The sequence below is a fragment of the Vulpes vulpes genome, chromosome 16 (assembly GCF_048418805.1).
Source record: "Vulpes vulpes isolate BD-2025 chromosome 16, VulVul3, whole genome shotgun sequence".
Taxonomy (NCBI): domain Eukaryota; kingdom Metazoa; phylum Chordata; class Mammalia; order Carnivora; family Canidae; genus Vulpes; species Vulpes vulpes.
The window spans coordinates 72,693,338-72,712,641 of NC_132795.1; the positions used below are offsets into that span (position 1 = coordinate 72,693,338).

General features: G+C 47.0%; 1 protein-coding gene across 6 annotated transcripts in view; it reads right to left on the minus strand.

Annotated features, from left to right (window-relative positions):
* Positions 1-1,057: 1,057 nt before the first annotated feature.
* Positions 1,058-19,304, minus strand: part of CNGA3 (cyclic nucleotide gated channel subunit alpha 3) — a 46,750-nt gene continuing 28,503 nt past the window's right edge. For 3 of the 6 annotated variants that reach the window (XM_072742914.1, XM_025992509.2, XM_025992506.2), the window contains 5 exons: positions 17,010-17,060; positions 10,563-10,631; positions 9,242-9,349; positions 7,046-7,152; positions 1,058-5,083 (listed from right to left, as the gene is read on the minus strand). In XM_072742914.1, coding sequence (XP_072599015.1) covers positions 3,672-5,083; positions 7,046-7,152; positions 9,242-9,349; positions 10,563-10,631; positions 17,010-17,060 — 1,747 coding nt within the window. In that variant the 3' untranslated portion in view covers positions 1,058-3,671. The remainder of the gene's footprint in view (positions 5,084-7,045; positions 7,153-9,241; positions 9,350-10,562; positions 10,632-17,009; positions 17,061-19,304) is intronic. The other 3 variants (XM_072742916.1, XM_072742917.1, XM_072742915.1) reach the window with 2 other exon arrangements.

The following is a 19,304-nucleotide window of genomic DNA, read 5'->3' on the forward strand; positions in this document are numbered from 1 at the left end:
GAGCCCGTGCTTCAGGGGAATGGAGCAGGTGTCCCTCTTGATGAATCAGTTGAGTTACAAATATATTCAGACACCATTTTTTACCGGTTACTGACAAGAAACCCTTTGTACAGCTCTGTGTAGTTCCTGGCTCTCTGGCAGCTTTGGGAATTTCCAAGCTTGGGGCACTGGGATCTTTGCCAGGCTGGGTTCCTCAGAGCCAAAGTCCAGTCCTCTCATCTGAGATCCTGCCACCTTCCACCATCCTGGGTTTCTGCCAAGGAGCCTGCATCCATCCATACTTGGAGGGATGCTCACCAATATTTTCCTCCCTTCCTGTCTCAAGGAATTTCTCTCCTGAGACACACACACACACACACACACACACACACACTTCCAGGGACTCAACCTCTCAATAATCTTGGCAGCTGGAGATTAACTAGATGAAATTGTATTCATTTATTCCTTAAGGAGAACAACGTGATGTTTTCTGCACCCAAGGGGTTGCACAGGCCATTCCCATTATACTGTGCTGTTTGAAAGTTTATTCACAGTATCCTTCCCTGTGAGGTGATGTGGGCAGTAACGTTCCCATTTCTGAGATGAGGAAAGTGAGGCCCAGAAAAGTAAAGTAATTTGCCTGAGTGGCAGTGTTGGGACTTGAACAAACTCAGGCCCGACTCCACAAGCGCCACTTTCTTACGCACCACCCCAACTCCCTGGGCATAAACAGAGGAAGACTCTGGGAAGAGTCTGCCTCTTGCTTTCTGTCCATGCATGCTTTTCCAAGCTGCCCGATTATCCCCCACAGCAAACTGGGATGAATGATACCAGGCCACTTAGCGTTCTGCCTGAGATCCACTTCTTATATATTTGAATGGTTTGACTCATTTACTCTGACAAATGTTGCAGCTTTGGTTGCTTTTTCTCACTTGCTTCTGGCTGTGCATGTCCCGTCATATGAAGTGTGTGCTTTCCCCTAGACACTGGTGCCTGTTTTACTGGGGAGAGCGGGCTCACTGCCTTAGACACATATCCCAGAGCTAAGTATTCCCTTTGACAAAATATGAAGCACGAGTCATTCAATATATTTTTAATCCAGGTCTCTATTTTTCCTGTGCAAATATAAACATAGGCATAATTAATAGTTAAGGCTTTTAAAACATACGCATTTTGAGAATACATTGCTAGTTACACTTTGCTGATGATATGAGCTTAGAGCATATCTTCCTTTAATAGTCCTTTTAAGTTCATTTTAGAACGTTAAAATGGTCAAATGATCTATATTAAAAACAGAAGAGACCCATATAAATCCAAAATACATATTTGAAAATGCAGCACCTTTTGTATGAACTACATTAGGGCCCAGTTATATAGCATATGGATTATAACATCAGACCACAGAGACTTCAAGGTTCCTAAAGCAAAATGGGGCATTTTTTTTCTGAGAAGAAAGAGGAGGAGGAGAAAGACAAATCAGAAGAGAAGGGAAGAGAAGAGAAGAGAAGAGAAGAGAAGAGAAGAGAAGAGGAGAAGAGAAGAGAAGAGAAGAGAAGAGAAGAGAAGAGAAGAGAAGAGAAGAGAAGAGAAGAGAAGAGAGTGGCATGATTTGCTTCCATGCAAGCTGGGAATTTGGTTTTGCCTTACACTAAAAGCATTGCCTCATCTAATCCAGGATGCTGGGGAGTTTTATGCTAAATACAAAGAAACAAGATTAAAGAAAAAGGAAGATGCATTGAGTAGAGCTGAACTTGAAACACTTCAAAAACAGAAGAAAGTTAAAGTAAAAAAACCAAAACCTGAATTTCCTGTATATACGCCTTTAGAAAGTGCATATATTCAATCTTATGATCATGGAACTTCTATAGAAGAAATTGAGGAACAAATGGATGATTGGCTGGAAAACAGAAACAAAACACAGAAAAAACAGTTCTGAAGACTGGGAAGTCCAAGATCAAGACGCCGGCAGATTCGGTGTCTGGTGAGGGCACTCTTCCTAATTCATAGACAGCAGTCTTCTCGCTGTGTCCTCACATGGCAGAAGAGGTGAGAGAGCTCTCTGGGGTCTCTTTTATAAGGGCACTAATCCCATTCATGAGGGCTCCACCCTCATGACCTAATCATCTTCCAAAGGCCCTACCTCCTAATATCATCACATTGGGGGTTAGGATTTCAACATGATTTGGGGGGAACACAAACATTCAGTCCATAACACATTCCATGTGTACTCTTTTGCATCTCCTTCCCCTCCATTTGGCATTGTATTTGTAAGATTTGTCCATTATTGTGTATAGCAGTAGGTTGTTCATTTTCATTAATATGTACTAGTTCATTTAGAAATATAGCAGAATTTTTTTGTTAAAAAAAAATAAAAAATAAAATAAAAATAAAAATAAAAAAAATCTAACTGGCAGCAGGTTAGAAGAGAAGAGAAGAGAAGAGAAGAGAAGAGAAGAGAAGACAGGAGAAGACAAGAGAAGAGAAAGAGGGAGGGAAGGGAGGAGAAAAAAAGAGAAGGAAACCTGTACATATGGCTTCTCTGCATCAGAAGAATAACTCACCTTTCGGTAATTTACAATGTGTATTTAAGTGAAGGATGGACCAGTAAGGTTATAACTTGTAATCATAGAAACTGAATATAGAAATATCATATACAATGGAAATGGAATTCTATTTACTGGATTAAAAAAAGAAAAAGCTAGGTCCTACAGTGGGTACACTTCCGGTGACTGGCAAGCTGAGAGCTTTGCCACACTGGACATAATTCCAAGGGTGAGTGAGGCTTCCTCTCTGAGTGGAGGGGCAGTTTGCAGATACAGCCTACGGGTTTGATCTTCTAAAAGTTCTAGTAGTCAGCTCTGCTTAACTCAGGACCCTATCCCAACCTGCAACCTGCAAGGCTCTCCCCTGAGCATAACTCTCAAGCCAGAACAGGCTTCCCCTGTTCCTGACTCAGGAATCAGGCAAGAGGCTGTCTTCAAACCCCTTTGGTGAAATAGAAGATGTTTCTTTCCCTCATCGAGATGATCATTTCTATGAAACAGATTCCAGTTTCATGGGGGCCGGATGACAGGGAATCTGGATTTGCTTCATGGTCTCAAACTGACCTCAAATGGGGTGACTTAGCTTCATCTCTTGTGCTTATCACAGCGTGATCAAAGACCAGGATTTCTAGAATCCCAAAGAGCACACGAGGAGAGACCAGATTCAGAAATGTGCCCCAAACTGTCTCGTGTAAGGTTGAATTTGAGATCCCACATTACACTCAAATTGTCACAGCTCCCTTATCAGAAGGTGGTGGCGTGGGGTGTGCAAGGGGGTGGATGACTAAATAATCTTCCATTTACAAGAAAATAAAGTTCAAAAGTCTAAAAATTCCTCATGGATTAAAAACATAATTGTGCTGTGCCCACACTCGTATGCATGGACTGGGGACACCTCACACTGCACAAAGCCCTGCCTTGTGCAGCGTCCCGTGTGGACATCACAATAACCTGCCACTTAACTGGGGCCGACGTGATGAGTCCCCCTTCCTAAATGAGGAAACTGAGGCTCTCTCCCAGGGCCACACATCTTGCAAAGGGTAAGGAGAATGCGAATGCAACCCCACCGAGTCCTGGGCCACTCGGTGGCGGCCACAGTGCATCACAGCAATGGTGGACTCTGGGAAGCAGGACACAGACCTCTGCATTTCACTGCTCTTTGATCTCTGTTTTTGCGGCATCCCCAGGAATACCCCCGTCAGATAGGGGGTCGCTCCCAGAGACCTTCACCTGGCGCTCCAGGTGACTGAGACGCTGTTTCACTTTCATCTGGGTTGCGTTGTACTCGGCCAGGAGCCGAGCGAACCTGGTCTGCAGGGTGTCCAGGGAGGACTCCAGGTGCTCCACTTTCTCCTCGATGTCCTTGGGGTCCGCCCCGGCCCTGGCCACGTCCTCGTCGATCAGGTTGTCCTTCATCAGGATCTGCCGGCCCTTCTCCTCCAGGGCCTTCTTGGCTTCCGGGTATTCAGTGAGAGCCTCCATCAGGTCATCCTTGGAGAGGCAGAACAGGTCTGAGTAGCCAATGCTCCTGATGTTGGCCGTCCTTCGGTTCCCTGACTTGCTTCCCTTGATGTTCAGGATGCTGATCTCCCCAAAGTAACTCCCGTCACTGAGGACCACGAACTGGGTGATCCCATCATCAGCCACCACAGCCAGCTTGCCCTCCTTGATGATGTACATCTCCCTTCCGATGTCGCCCTTCTTGCAGATGTAATCCCCTGGGCTGAACACTGCAGGCCGCAGCTTGAGCACCAGCTCCACCAGCAGCCCTGCCTCGCAGTCCTGGAAGATGCGGACCTTCTTCAGAGTGTCTAGGTGCACATTGATGGCGATCTCGGCCTTCAGTTTGTCTGGGAGACTCTTCAGCACCTCCTTCTCATCCACCGTCTTCTTGTTGGCCCACAGGTAGTCAAACCACCGGATCACCCGTGTCTCCAAGTCTTTGGTCACCTTGCGGAATTGCATGTACTGCTTGATGGAGTCAATCTTGGCCTGGAACTCGGCCCGTGAAGCATTCATGTTCGAGATCATGGAGCCCACATTGCCAACAATGGTGGCAAAGATTAGGACGCCCACTAAGAAGTCTATGACCACAAACACATACTCCTCATCTTTTACAGGGGGTGGGGTCTCCCCGATGGTGGTCAGGGTCAAGGTGGACCAATAGAGACTGTAAATATACTTCCTGGAGAGGCGTCCATACTCTGGGTTTGAGACGTTTGGATAGACCCAGGAATCTGTCCCGAAACCAATGAACTTGGAAATGGCGAAGTAGATGCAAGCATTCCAGTGAATGATGATAAGGATGTACAAGACCAAGTTTCCGATCCTGAACAAATTGGGGTAGTTGGTTCTCGTCTCTGTGCGGTCAAAGAACTCAAAGAGCCGGGAAAACTTCAGTAGGCGGTTGAACCTCAGTTCTGGATAGTTTACACCCAACTTAAAATAAGCCAGGTCTGTGGGGACTAGGGACAATATGTCTAGCTTGAAGTGCACAGTCTTTGTGTAATGCTTCCACAGCCTCTGGGCATCCTTGACCATCAAGCCTTGCTCCAGGAAGCCTAAAGAAAAAGATGGAGGTCACTTGGGCATTAAAGAGGCTACTTTTTTTTTTTGGACCATGGCCCACAGGAAAATATTTTACACCGTGATTAAAGAAAGCATAGTTAGGGCAGCCTGGGTAGCACAGCAGTTTAGCGCTACCTGCAGCCCGGGCTGTGATCCTAGGGACCCAGGATCAAGTCCCAGGTCGGGCTCCCTGTGTGGAGCCTGCTTTTCCCTCTGCCTATGTCTCTGCCTCTCTCTCTCTCTCTCTCTCTCTCTCTGTCTCTATGAATAAATAAATACATAAAATCTTTAAAAAAAAGAAGGTGTAGTTATACATATATGACAGAAACAACTTCAAAAGCCACATTTACCTATTACTATGAAAATGCACTTCTCATTTATGATATCCTACCTTTTTTATTCGGTTAAAAATGTAGATTAATTGGGTAAATTTGAATGTGGACTGGTGTTAGATGATAGGTCCTCCCTACTTCCTTAATTATATCCTCTCTAGATTCTAAAGATTTTTTCCCTTTCAGGTATGATCCATGGCCACTTGGTTTCTGTACTTACCTGCCTTATACACGAGGCTTCCTGTGGAATCCTAGAATACCAGGGACAGTACCCAAGAACAAAAAGGGACAAGATCACTGTCTGACTGGGGATAACTTGACCCATTGAAGCTTGGTTGAAACAAGGTTAGTTGGCTCAATGAGTCGGGCCACCCAGGGAGCTCTTGTGTCTTAGTAGGCTTACGTGACCACAAAGTGGCAGACCACCAGGACTGGCTAAGTTACCCATGCAATCCTCAAGCTGCATACTTGAGGTCTTCTTCCTTCTTTTTTTTTTTTTTTTTTTTTAAGATTTATTTATTAAGAGAGAGAGAGAACATAAGCAGGGGGAGGGGCAAAGAGAGAGGGAGACAAGCAGACTCTCTTCTGAACCAGGAGTGAGGAATAGTTCCATCCCAGAACCCTAAGATCATGACCTGAGCTGAAATCAAGAGATGGATGCTTAACTGCCAGAGCCACCCAGGCTCCCCAGAGGTCTTCTAAGTTGTAATGCTGTGCAGTGTGTGGAAGCGGTGGTGGTGGGGGTGTCAGTATGGCCCTGTGGGGTAGTGACTGTAGACTCTGGGCCAGTCAGTGTCTCTGGGCTTCAGTTTCTAAATCAGCAAGATGAAGATAATTATGCCTGTGCTTCCTATCTCCTGCAGCAGTTCTAATGAGAAAACAAGGTGCTTGAAATGCTTTGTACGCTGTGAAGCCACACGGAGGCTTGCTGCCGTGATGTGATGATGGTTATTGACAACTATGGCATGGTTTTTAGCTCAAAAATCTGGAAAGTGACAAGCCAGGCCTCTGCCAGCTGGTGTGATGTCTTTGTGCAGATTACAAAAAGATGCCCAAAGGATGCACAGCTTGGACCCTCAGACACGGGGGGGTTTTAACCCCACTCTTGATCAGAGGCAATCTGAGGGAAGTCATCATTAACCTGGGTCCTGTTTCCTCCTTATATCCGAAAGCCCCAGAGTAACATGTCCTGGATCCTCCAACTGTCCAGGAAAAGGAACTCCAAGATCAATGGAGTTCTCCCTCCTATTTCCTGAGATATTGAACCATCACTGCTGGAGGGGGTCCTTTGAGAGATGACAGTTTGGCCTTATTTCACAGGTGATACAAATGAGGCCCAGAGAGACAACTTGACTTGCTCAAGGTCACACAGCTTGTTGGGACAGCAGGGACCAGTACCCAGGTATCCTGACCTCTACTCAAGGGCCATTGTAGAGGGAGCAGTACCACGCCTCACTGTTTGAGCTACCCCAGACCTGCCTGGACTCTTGCAGTCAGAGGGAGGTAATGTCACCCATTCTGGATTTCCTGAACCCACCTTGTGGTCCCCGAGGTCCCCCTCCTGATGCATGAGGTGGGTCTGTGGTCTGGCCCAGAGAAGTCCCTGGGCCTGGGCCCACTCACCTGTCCGGGCTCGCACCAGCATATCCAAGCCATAGAGGAAATCTGCCGAGTAGTCCAGGAGCAGCCACAGCATCACGTGCTCAGACTGCAGCTCATCGAAACAGGCCCTAAGCAAGTGAGGGAAGGAGTGGGCATGTCCAGGCCTTGGTCTAAGGCAGGGTCCATCTCTGTGCTAAATCCTGCAGCTTTCATCTTTGTGTTAGCCCACCTGCAGGGTTTGGGCCCCAGCATTATCACCCCAGGCTCTGATGAGGAGATCCAGCTCTGAGGTTTTCTGTCCCAAAGAATGAACCCTTTTGCCTCTCGATCATATGCTCTGAGATCCCAGGAGGGGCAGTGCGTCTAGGCCTCACTGGTGGAGTCATGTGAAGAGATGGAGCACTTGCCCTTTCTGGGGTCAAATGCCAACAAAACTAGAAGAATTTCTCAGAAATTAATAACTGGACAAGCCAGTAAATATTTTCTACTTTCTAGATCATTATGCTCGCTATTTCTCATACAGACAATACCCCCCAAATACCCCTCTTCACTTCAAAAAACCAGCAGCTGGTGCCTGCATCCCCACCCTATAGCTCACTCAGGAAACTGAGGCCCTGCTGCCTCCTCAGAATAGCAACTTTCCTGCAGTCCCAGAAGCCCCACTCACACAGGAGCAACTGGCCCACATATCCCTATCTTGCAGGTGGGCTAGGAGGGGCCCCAAATTCTCCCCCTTCTCACTCCCACATTTATCCGCAGAAGAGTAGGAGTTCCCTTCCTCATTCTGATAATCCCCAAAGCCCGCACTTACACTCGGTAGCATGTCTTGCAGACTTGCTCAGGATTGGTGCAAAGCCCCCTGCCTCCCCTGCACCTCTCCCAACCAACTGCAAAAGAAGGGCTGCTAGTAAGGGCCCTGAGCCCCTTCATTTGTTTTCAGAGAGTAGCAGCTCACCCCTTATCCTACCCTGAAGCTTGCTTAGAGAAGCCCCAAGGCCTCCTGTGTACTTCTAGAAGAGTAGCAGCTTGCCCCTCTGTCCTCAAACTGCTTGCTCAGGAACTTCCCCAAACCCCTGCTCCCTCAGAAGAGTAGCCTCCCCCTCCCCCTCCAGAGCACCCAAAGCCTCACCCGCTGTGGGAAGAACAGCTGCTCACCCCTGCATGCCTGTCTTATGGGCTTGTGCAGAAAGGCTCCAGAGCCTAATGCTTAGGACACAGTCTCTCGTCCTGGCATCCTTGCCTTGCAGCTCACTCAGATATGCCACACAGACTCCCACCAACTCGCCCAGAGGAGAGGCAGGTATCCCTACATCTCTCTCTTGTGGACTTACTCATAAACTTCCCCCAACACCCCTGCTTGTTCACATAGAGCAAGCAGCTTACCCTGCATCTCTGTCCTGCAGCTTGCTCAGGGATGCCCGGGGGTCCTGTTTGCCCTCAGAAGAACATAGCCCCTTGGCACCCCAAATCCTGTAGAGAAGCCCAAGCCCCCATCTGGCCCTCAGAGAAGCAGCATCCTGCCCCTGTATTCCCAAGCAGCAGATTTCCTAAGAGACCCTAAACCCCTCCCTCCCCCAATCTCTTACTAGAGGAGTAGCAGCTCACCCTGTACCTCCCTCCCATAGTTTGCTTAGAAAAGTTCCAGAGCCTCCAGTTCTCCCCAGGAGAGTAACAGCTTGCCTTGTACCTCAGAAATGCATTTGTGGGGCACTTCCCGAAGCCCACATCTACCCTCATCCCTGTCCTGCAGGCCTTCTCAGGAGCACCCTGGCTGCTCTCACAAGAGCAGCAGCTTGTACCCCAGCACTCCGACTTGCTTGGGCTTACAATCAGAGAACTGTGCCCTTCCCCTGCATCCTTGTCCTGCAGGCTGCTCAGGAACACCCTGCCCCCACCCATTTCCCTGCAGAAAAGTAGCTACTCGCCCCTGCATCTTCCTCCTACAACTGGATTAAGAATGTTCCAAGGTGACAGGACCCTTGCTGCCCATAGCAAGCACAGATCCCCCACTGTGCTTCAGAGAACTCTGATGGTCTTCTAGATCCTCCTCAGAGATGGAAAAATGAAGACACTCAGTTGGATGGTGGCCATGTGGGGACCAGAAATCCAGCCCCTGAGTGGGACCCAGAGCTCTATCTTGAGGCCTGACTGCCTCACCCCTCCTTGCTCCTCCACCCTCACCCCTCTCTGTATGGTGACCCTACCCCATGCCCCTACCTGCACACCAGCAGACACCAGTTATAGAAGACAGGCAGGGCAATGAGAGTCAACCAGCGATAGTACATGTTGCCGGAGGGGTCCATCACCATGATGGCTTTCTTGTTTCTGGAAACACCAACACACAAACAATGCAGTATATTGAAAGATCACAGCATTGGACAGTCTTAGAGATTTGGACTAGCTTAGAGACCCTAGGGTAGCCGCAGGCTAAACTCAAGAGACTCAAGGACACATGGGTTATCCCTGCATGAGAGGACAGGCTGGGAGAGGGCAGATTGGAGGCCCTTCCCTCCTAGCTCAGCTTCCCAGAAAGCCACAGTTGACCATAAAACCATGGTGCTAACATTCCCATGTGCCTGTGGTATAACCTACATTCTTCAGCATGCTGGGAGTAAATTGCAGCATAGCACGGTAATGTTGGAGCCACCTGGGGGAGCTCTGTGAGAACACTGATTCTTGGGGCCCACCCAGATTCCCTCCAGGGCTGGGACTTGAGATGTGCATTTAAACACTGCCCACTGGTTCTGCAGTCCAGCTCCTCTCTGGACTGCATTCAGGAGCTAACTGCATCTGCGCAGATGATCTGAAGACTCCTATCCAAGTACTTGGATCCTGCCTCTTCATCAAAAAACAACTAACATGGGAATCATCTAGGTTATGTGGTCCAACACTGGAGGAAGCAATAGCTTAGGGTGCTTTCTGTTTTTATTTTCAAGATTTTCTGAGGATTAGTGTTTATAGGTAGTATTGGAGATTCTTCTTTTCCTTTGGATTCATGTGTCTTCTCCCTGGCCCCATAGGTCCCACAAGCTGGCCCTAGCCCACAGAGCTGCTCCCAGGCCCCAGAGAAGACCCTGGGATGCCTTTCTGCCTTTGCCTTGACTCAGCAGGTACAGGATCAACAGCTCACTGATAGGGCTTTGGAATGTTCACAACACATATCACCCCTGGTGTGGAGTGAAGTTTGTGAATATAGTATTTCCTAGTGCCAGGGAGTAGACCTCAGCTTACCCCGACTGTACAGACAGGCAAACAGAATATGGGGTGGGAGTGCACAGGAGTGGGCTCACAGGGACAGCCCCTCTGGATGCTCTGAATTGGGGCGGGACTCTGCCTGTGGGGTGGGCCCCTCACACCGTCTCAGGAAGCCTGATCCCCACCTGGCACCACTTTGCTCCCACAACGCTCGGCAGCCCCTCTCTAGGGCCGATGCTGAGGCCTGACCACACGGTTCTCAGACTCACAGGAACCAGGAAGAGGCCAGGCCTGCGGGGACCACTACACCCCTTTGTTGGAGGCAGCTCTTCTCAGTACTTACTCCTCTTGTTTTGTGCAGTTTTTCTCTTTCTCTTCCTTTTTCTCCTTCTCCTCCTTTTTCGCCTTGTCACTGGATGACACAGGGGGGACATTTAGCAATTTTCATAGGCCAAGGACACTACCACAGTGGAGAGAGTGGGCCACAGTCACAAGGAGAAGAGGGTATGGTGTGGGAAATGGATATTTCTAGCACACTGGGATGAAGCGAGGTTATTGCTTTTATTGCTATTATTATTCCTGGGGCTTGAGGTAAAGCACCCCATTAAAGCATACGTCATACGCAGTCAGGTATACACAGTGGTCCAGTCTAATGTTCTAGCATTTCTGACTGACTTTCGTGAGCCCCTGGGAAGTCACAAAGAGCTTGAGACCAGAGACACTTTGAGGTAATGGGAAATGAACCCACATCCACATATTGAGAGCGGAAAAGTCACTGGGGGGTTCAGAGGCTCATGTACAGTTCTTTGTTCTGAAGGGAAGGGTATGGCTTGGTAGCTGATCTCAAAACCCGCCCGTGTAGCAGATGAAATCCTGGCCCTTGATAAGGAAGCCAGAGAGGAGAAGGGAAACAAAATACACACAGGCAGGAACAGGTTTGCCCCATAACAGCAAATCTTAAGAGTCATCTGAGGCAAACGCAGTCATGTTCAGGTACTTATCCAGATGTTTCTGGACCATGAGGCTGGGGGCTGCATGGCCCCCCTTCCATCCACATCTACAGGAAGGTCCTATGAGTGCAGGTGTCTCCTCAACACATGACTTTACTCTGCTCCCTCTTCTTTATGGCATATCTTTAAGGGTTAACACTGTTAAAAAGTTTGCCTGTTAATAATTATATTAGTTCTTCAAGGCAGGCATTAATGCCCATAGAGAATCATCCAGAGACCCCTCTCTGATCTTCCTGTTCCACATCCTGGAGGAAGCACAGGTTGAGAAATAAGCACCTGCCCATTAAACACTCATTGGAAAAGACCAATATACTTTACACAGCAGTTACTAAGGAAATAATCAAAGATGTGTGCAAACAGGAGTACAGAAAAATAATCACTACCATTAGCTGTAATGGTCAAAAGCATAAGCAATCTAGTCCTACAACAGGAGGAGATTCATCAACAATGGAATTCTACAAGGCTCCTCAAAGTAATGTGGAAGAGTATTTGGGGACATGGGAAAACATTTCTAATATTTTGCCAAGTTAAAAGCAGACTGCAAAAAAGCTCAGAATAACAGCTGCATGAGGTTTCTATTGCTGCCAGAACTGTCACCACTTTAGTGGCTTAAAACAACCCAAACTGCAGATCTGTAGGTCATAAATCTGGTATGGGCTGAAAATTGAGCCTCGTGCTGAAATTGAGTTGTCGGCAGGGCTCTGTGATCCTTTTTGAGGATTCCAGGAGAGAATCTGTTTCCTGCTCATTTGGATTATTGGTGGAATTTAATTCCTTGCAAGTAGAGGACCAATATCCTCATTTATTTGCTGGCTGTAAGCTGAGGGCATGCCCAGCTTTTAGAGGCTTCCTTCTATGCTCAGAGCCAGCAACAGCAGGCGGAGTCCTTAAGATGCCATCTCTCTGGTTCTCTGCAGCTGGAAAGCTTCTGCACTTTTAAGGATGCACGTGATTAGACTGGGCCCACCTTGATAGTCCAGGATAATCTCCCCATCTCAAGGTCCTGAGATTTAATTACATTTGCAAAGTCCCTTTTGCTGTGTGAAGTAACCTAGTCACAGGAGGTGAGGACTAAGGCATGGACATTGGGGGGGGGGGGGTGGGGGGAACCATTATGCCACCTACCGCAGTCTGTCCCTTGGCCTTCAAAGATTTACATCCATCCCGTGGGCTAAATGCATTCACCCTAATTCCAAGACCCCCCAAAGTTTCATCCCATTCTAGCATCAACTCAGAATCTGAAAGTATTATTGAAATCTCATCAGCTCAAAAGTCCTAAATCTTATCACCTAAATCAGGTAGGGGCAAGATTCTGTCTGTGAATCATCCTAGGGCATGAGTCACTCTACTTGTGAACCTGCAAAACTAAAACAAATCATCTGTTCCAAAGACACAATGCAAGGGCAGGTATAGGATATTAATTATAGATATTTCAGTTCAAAAAGGGAGAAAACCAAAGGACAAGAGTGTTACTGGTCCCAAGCAATTTTGAAATCCAGCAGGGCACCAGCCATTCTGTCTCAAGGCCTGAGAATAATTCTTGGTAGTTTTCATGCCTCCACCCTCTGAGCTCAGAGCTTTGCCCTCTGAGCCCTCCTTTCTTCCTCCTTAAAGGAATCACCTGTTTATAGCTGAGTATTCTAATCAACCTGTTTCCTGCATCTAGAATTTAGGGGTCCCATAATCTCCCTCCATTTCATACTGTCTGTCCCTTCAGGTCCAAGCTGGTGGTATTTCTGCTGGCAGGAAATCTTCTAGAACACTGCAGGTCATGTATATTAGAGGAAATCACTGTGCCAGACAAGAGGCTCATCCATAGATCTGTCTGAGAAATCCCTTCTCTATTTTTGACTTCTGCTGGGATAGCAGAGGGGAGCTATGAGTCACATCCTTAAATTCTTCTGGGAGTCTTTTGTTGCCTACTCAGAACTTTTGAACTTTCCGAGGTATTAGCAAATGACTGTTAAGCCACACCCTCGACTTTTTCTCAAAGCACACTTTCCTGACAGTTTTTTAAATTTAGTAACTTTCCCTTTTGAGTAGGCTGAGAATTTGCAAAACCATGAAGTCCTGTTTCCTTTTTCTTTCAAATTCTTCCTTCCATTTATCTCTCTCCTCTTGGGTTTTACCATAAGCAGCAAGAAGACACCAGCCTGGATCTTCAACACCTTGGTTGGAAATATCCTCAGCTACTTTGTCAAGTTCATTGCCCACAAGTCCTGTTCCCCACCCGCCTGCAGGATGTAGTTGTGCTAAGCTTTCTGCCACCGTAAAACAATAGTTCTTTTTCTCCAGTTTCCAATGGTCTTCTCCTCATTTTTTTGCAAATCCTCAGCAGCAGCATCCTTTTTTTTTTTTTAAAGATTTTATTTATTCATTTATGAGAGACACAGAAAGGGAGGCAGAGACATAGGCAGAGGGAGAAGCGGGCTCCCTGTGGGGAGCCTGATATGGGACTCAATCCCAGGACCCGAGGATCACACCCTGAGCCAAAGGCAGATGCTCAGCCACTGAGCTACCCAGCAGGATGCTGCTGGTGAACCATCCCACCAGCAGCATCCTTAAAGCCCTGGGTCCTCCTAATGGTTCAAGCCACAAGGCGGTTGGACAATTTAGGTTTTCTCTGTAATGTTCCTCATTTCCTTCTGAGCCCTCACTGGAAGAGGCTTTGATGTCCATATTTCTACTACCAGCCTATTCAAAGCAATCTAGGCTTTTATTTATTTTTAAATTATGCTTTCAGAATTCTTCTGGGGTCTGTTCTGAAGCCAGTCCTGCATTGTTTAGTATTTGTTTCAGCAGAACCCCCTTCCTGATATCAAAAGCTGTATTACTTGTTTGCTACTGCTGCCATAACAAATTACCACGAACTTAGAGGCTTCAAACAACCCAAATATGTTATCTTATAGTTCTCTAGATGAAAATTCTGGAGAAAGTCTGGACAAAAATCAAGGGGCGGGCAAGCTGCATTTTTTCCTGGAGGCCCTGGGAGAGAATCTGTTTCCTGCTCACTGGGGTTATGGGCAGTGTTCAGTTTCTTGAATCTGTAGGACCAAAGTATCTGTCTTCTTGCTGCTAAAAATGGAAGGCTACTCCCAGCTTTGAGAGGCTGTTGTATTCCTTGCTTTGTGTCACCCTTTCTCCTTCTTCAAAGCCAGCAGTTACTGGTTGGGTTCTTCTCACAATGAAAATTCCTCTTCTTTCTCCTTCCATCTTGTCTCACAGACCCACACTTCTTCACCTCTTTCTGCTTTTAAGGACTCATGTGACTATATTGGGCCCACCTGATAATCCAGGATAATCTCCAAGGTCTTTAAATTTAATTACATTTGCAAAGTCCTATTTGCCATATAAGGTAACCTCTCCACAGGTTCCAGGGATTAGGATGTAGCCATTTTAGGGAGGTGGTGATGAAATTGTTCTGCTTACCTTGCTAGTCAGTATTTATTGGGCACTTACTATATACCAGGCTCTGTTCTAAGCACTGTACATGTATTAACATAGCCTTCGCACAACCCCATAAGACATTAGTACAAACCCTATCTTACAAATCAGGGGACTAATGTACAGAAAGGTCAGGTAGCTTGCCTAAGGTCACAAAGCTCTTTGTGGCTAAATAGGGATACAAATGCACTTAACCAGCATATATATAATGATATATGTATATACTATATGTGTATATGATATAAAAATTGATAACATATATATCATATATATGTACTTACTTGTAATTGATAGCATATATATCATATGTGTAATTATGTATAATTTAAATAATAAAAATAATTAACATATAACAGTTATACTATAGTATATACCAGTATATAATTATTTATTTATATATAATATAATCTTTCTATCTATTCAGTATCCATAGAAAAACTTGGAGGGATATTTCCCAACATGTTAAGAGGAGTTATCTCTGATAATGGGATTCTACTACTAAAATGAAGCATATTTTTTGAGGGTGTATGCTCATGGGTGCTTTTCTGTGTTTTCCGAGTTTTTGACAGTGAACACATGAATGAATTGAATCAAAATAAAAGGTTATTAAACTTGGTAAATGAGAAGAGCAAGGACAGTCTCCCATCTCCTGTCCTCTTTAATCTACCATGAAGTGTCCCTTGAAGGGTTTTCAGCCACTGAAGTATTAATGCCAAGATACCAGCAGAGGGCACTGCCCACAAGCTCATGGAATATGCTTAGACCAGCAGGGAGTTGACACCTGGCCAGGATGTATGGCATGGGGGTTACAGGCCTTGGCCTTTCCCCTGGTTATCAACCTGCTGTGGGCCTATGAAAAACCCAGCACCATTCCACTGCACCCCAGAATCCACCCAGCTCTGCCCTGAAGGACCTATACAGAGCTGCAAAAACAATGCCGGTTTGGGCTGGGAACAGTTTGCCCTGGGACAGAGAAAAATTTTTCAGGACCCATAGGATTAAGTGAAAATGCCAGAAACGTGTTGGAAGAATGGGGAAGGGCATCCATAAGAATTATTTCTGTAACTCTCTGCCCAACTGGTCATATTTTGGGACAGTCCCCAATTTTCTCCCTCAGTCCTTGGCCTGCAGCATGGATCCATGATCCGAACCCATCTGAAAAGATGTATAGGAGCCTGATGCAGCCAACACCCCCACCCCCCACCCCCCCACCACCATCCTCACCCACATCTCAGCCCCAGAACAGAAAAGGCTAGAGGCCTGCAGGACCTGCATCTGTGGTTTTCAGTGCCCAGAGCCTATCTCTGACTACGGGGACTCAACACTGGGGGTTTCCAGGGTGTTTAATATCAAGTTTGGCTTTAGATCAAGCACATAGCTGCTGTTTTGCTGCTGTTTTGCAGATTAAATAATCTCATTTACCTTGATTGCTGGCTTTTGGGTCTCTGAATCTGATATCCACCCAACAAAATGCAACTAAGTTTCATGGAGGGAAATGGGGAAAACTTCTATCCAAGAAACAAAGGAAAATAAGAAAAAGCCTTGGCACACTTTTCTTTCAATTGCAAGTCAGGAAATTCAGATTTCTTCCTGCTGATATTGCTGGGTTTTTCCCTAAGCTTCAACTGAGACTTCCTCCCACGCCTGCCCCCATGGTATTCCATAAAGAAGGCTGGAGAATGGTGCACCCACATACGTGCTAACCCACGTATATGATCACACACATCCTCCTTGGACTCTTGAGTGGCACTTGCCAGAATCACACATCATATTGATCTTCCAGCTCAGCATCTGGTGATAAAAAAAAGTATTTACAGCAGGCCACCATTTCAAGAGGCTATCTTCTGGAAGTATTTAAATTTCCTCTTCCCACTGTCCTGATCGCACCCTCCAAATTGGCCTGGACTGACCTGATGACAAGGGCATTTCACTGGGGGACCCTGGAGCTTGAGGTCATAGAATGGAAAATGCATACTCATCATGAAGGAGAGCATCCATGCTCCGTAAAGGAACTCCGATTTTGCACCCTCAAACACATAGTGCTAGAGGACGTCAAAGCTTAAAACATTTATGCAATTCAACCCCTTTGCATTATAGATGAGAAAAATGAGGGAAAGAGAGAAAATGACTTGCTCCAAAAAGTCATAATGGACCAGGTCCCTTCCCCATTTTTCCACGCGGATGGAATTTTGGTGAAAGGTACAGGATTCTAATCTAGCGGTGTTTGGGGAGGGTGTTTAAGCAGGGGGAGCGAGGCTGGGGCATCTACGGGGAGGCAGGTGGCCAGTGGGACCAGGGAAGGCGAGGGGGCTCTGCTGGGAAGCAGAGGTACTCACTCCTCTGAATTGTTGCAGGTGTTGGTGTTGTTTCTGGCCAGGGGCCAGCCACTGCAGAAAAGTAGAGAGAATGCAGCATGGGAATCTGAGCTCAGTTCCAATTGCTGGGAATCGTTAGCCCCAGGTAGTTATTCTAGGCACCCCCCATGCCTGGTCCCCTGGGCCTTTCCACACAGCTTGAAGGATCCGCAACAAAAATTTGGGGGACTAGTTAGCCCTAGTAAATAAAGCTTTGTGGGAAGAGAGGATGAACATTTGGCTAAACTGAGTTCTTCTGAATAAACGAGAGTTGCTATGTGAATCCCGCTCAGTCCCAGCCTCATATTCCACTCAATTTCATTCCATTTAACCATATGCCAGGCAGGGCACCAGGAGCTACAAGGGGCACAGACGTGAAGCTGAGGGGCACCTGCCTTGGGGTGCACTTAGGTGATGCGGGCTGAGTGCCTTCAGAATGCATATACTCAGCAGCCCCAGCAACCTGCTCCCCTCACCTGCACGGGCAGGGCTCTCAGAAGCCACCCCCCCCCACACACACACACACCCCAACCCTCCTGCCGAAAACACAATCACAGCAGCTGCTTCCGACTTGCAGGGCCAAAAAATAGACCGTGGGCAGAACTGTCCCAGTTTTGAGGCTCTATACTGCCCTAGGCCCTTGTCACTGCATTAATCTTAACACTTCCGTGCCTGCCATCCCTGGTCTCTATGAGGATTGGGTAGAAAGCAGAGGCTGGTTTTGCACCCAAACTGCATGTTTATTTAAAGCCAAATCCCATGGTCCTTCATGGTGTTCTCTAGGAAAAGGTATTATCTCCTAGTGCTCAATTGCTAATACACGTGTTTTTGACACAGCTAGTTTAAGAAAGCCCGTTGGCCTCACAGCTGCCTGTCACCACTGCAGACCAGGAAGACAGCCAGGATCGAAGCCAATGGCCAGTGGTACTCCTGCCTGGCTCTCAGGGCACCTCTTCTTCTATGATGCTGAGCACCGAGCCACATGCCATTCTGGTACTTCTGCTCACGCCTGCTCAAGTCTCCCTCTCATCATCCAGGATGTGGCTCTAACTCCTTGTTTGGGGGTTGGTTCTGATCATCGGAAAGTCCCCCAGGGAATTTCCCAACTCCTGTGAAATTGGGAAAGTGTTGCTCCTTGAAATGCAGTGGCCTGTGTTCACCACATTTCTGTGTCTGGGATCTCTTAAGGGCAAACCAGCAGAACAACCAAGACCTGTCTCTGCATACACTGCTATGTCAAAGAGATTCTCCTGGAAAATCCAAAGTCTTCCTCCCCCAGGAAGTCTCCCTGATTGATCAGCCATGATCCTGCACCATTGCATGCACCTGCCCACTCTGAACCCTTGGGTGAGTGACCAGGCATCTGAGGCATAGTAGGGAGTTGGCCCTGATGGAGTCCTAGCTCAACCCTCTGCTCCTCTGGTCACATTGGGAAAAGGACAAAGAAGCCAATGTTCATCTTCATTAGGCTAAGGTTGTAGAGAAGATAATTTGATCAAGTTAGCAAAGGAAGGTTTTGCTTGGCCACCAGCAACTAAGCCAGTCTGACTGGCTCGATAGCAAATCTCTCTCCCCTCCTCCTCCTCCTCTATCTTCTCTTCTTCCTTATCTGTCATCCCTCCTTTCTTTCTGGCTCAGCAGACCTTTGGAGCTCCCTCTCAGTCTAGAATGCCTGACCCTGGGGACCTGGAATCTCCCTACACATATCCCCACCAGCACCCAGGCCCTCCGTGGTCCCTTCCCAAGCCCAGAAATCCCAATAGTTTGTGGTCCAAGCTCAGGTGAAAATGTGAGCCCAAGAATGCTAGGCCTTTACATCTCAGCCAGGAATTCTTAGGCCTTTCCCAGCAGGAAGACTAAATGTGGCTCTCCTAGAGTGGTTGCTAGCAAGAAATTTCCTTGAACTCTCATATTTTATCTTAAATATGCTTGTATATTTTGCAATCTACTGCAGAATCCAGAATAAACCTATAACACACACCTACACATACTTCCTCGGAGGCTTCATGACCTTCCCTTCCCAGGGGCCCTTGGATGCCTGTTTGAGACACACCTGAGCCCTTCCTTGGCTCATTTGACACAAAAAACACAGGATTTTCTCTAGCAATTATATAGGGATCATCTTTTCTACAACAAGTATGCTTGTTTTCACCTTTACATCTTGTAAATCTTGGCATTACTTAGAGAATTCAGCCCAAAGATCTTTGTAACCCCCCTTTTCAGAAAGCAGATTCTGAGCAAGAAGCTTCCTGTTTGATGGAGAGAGATGGGTGAGGC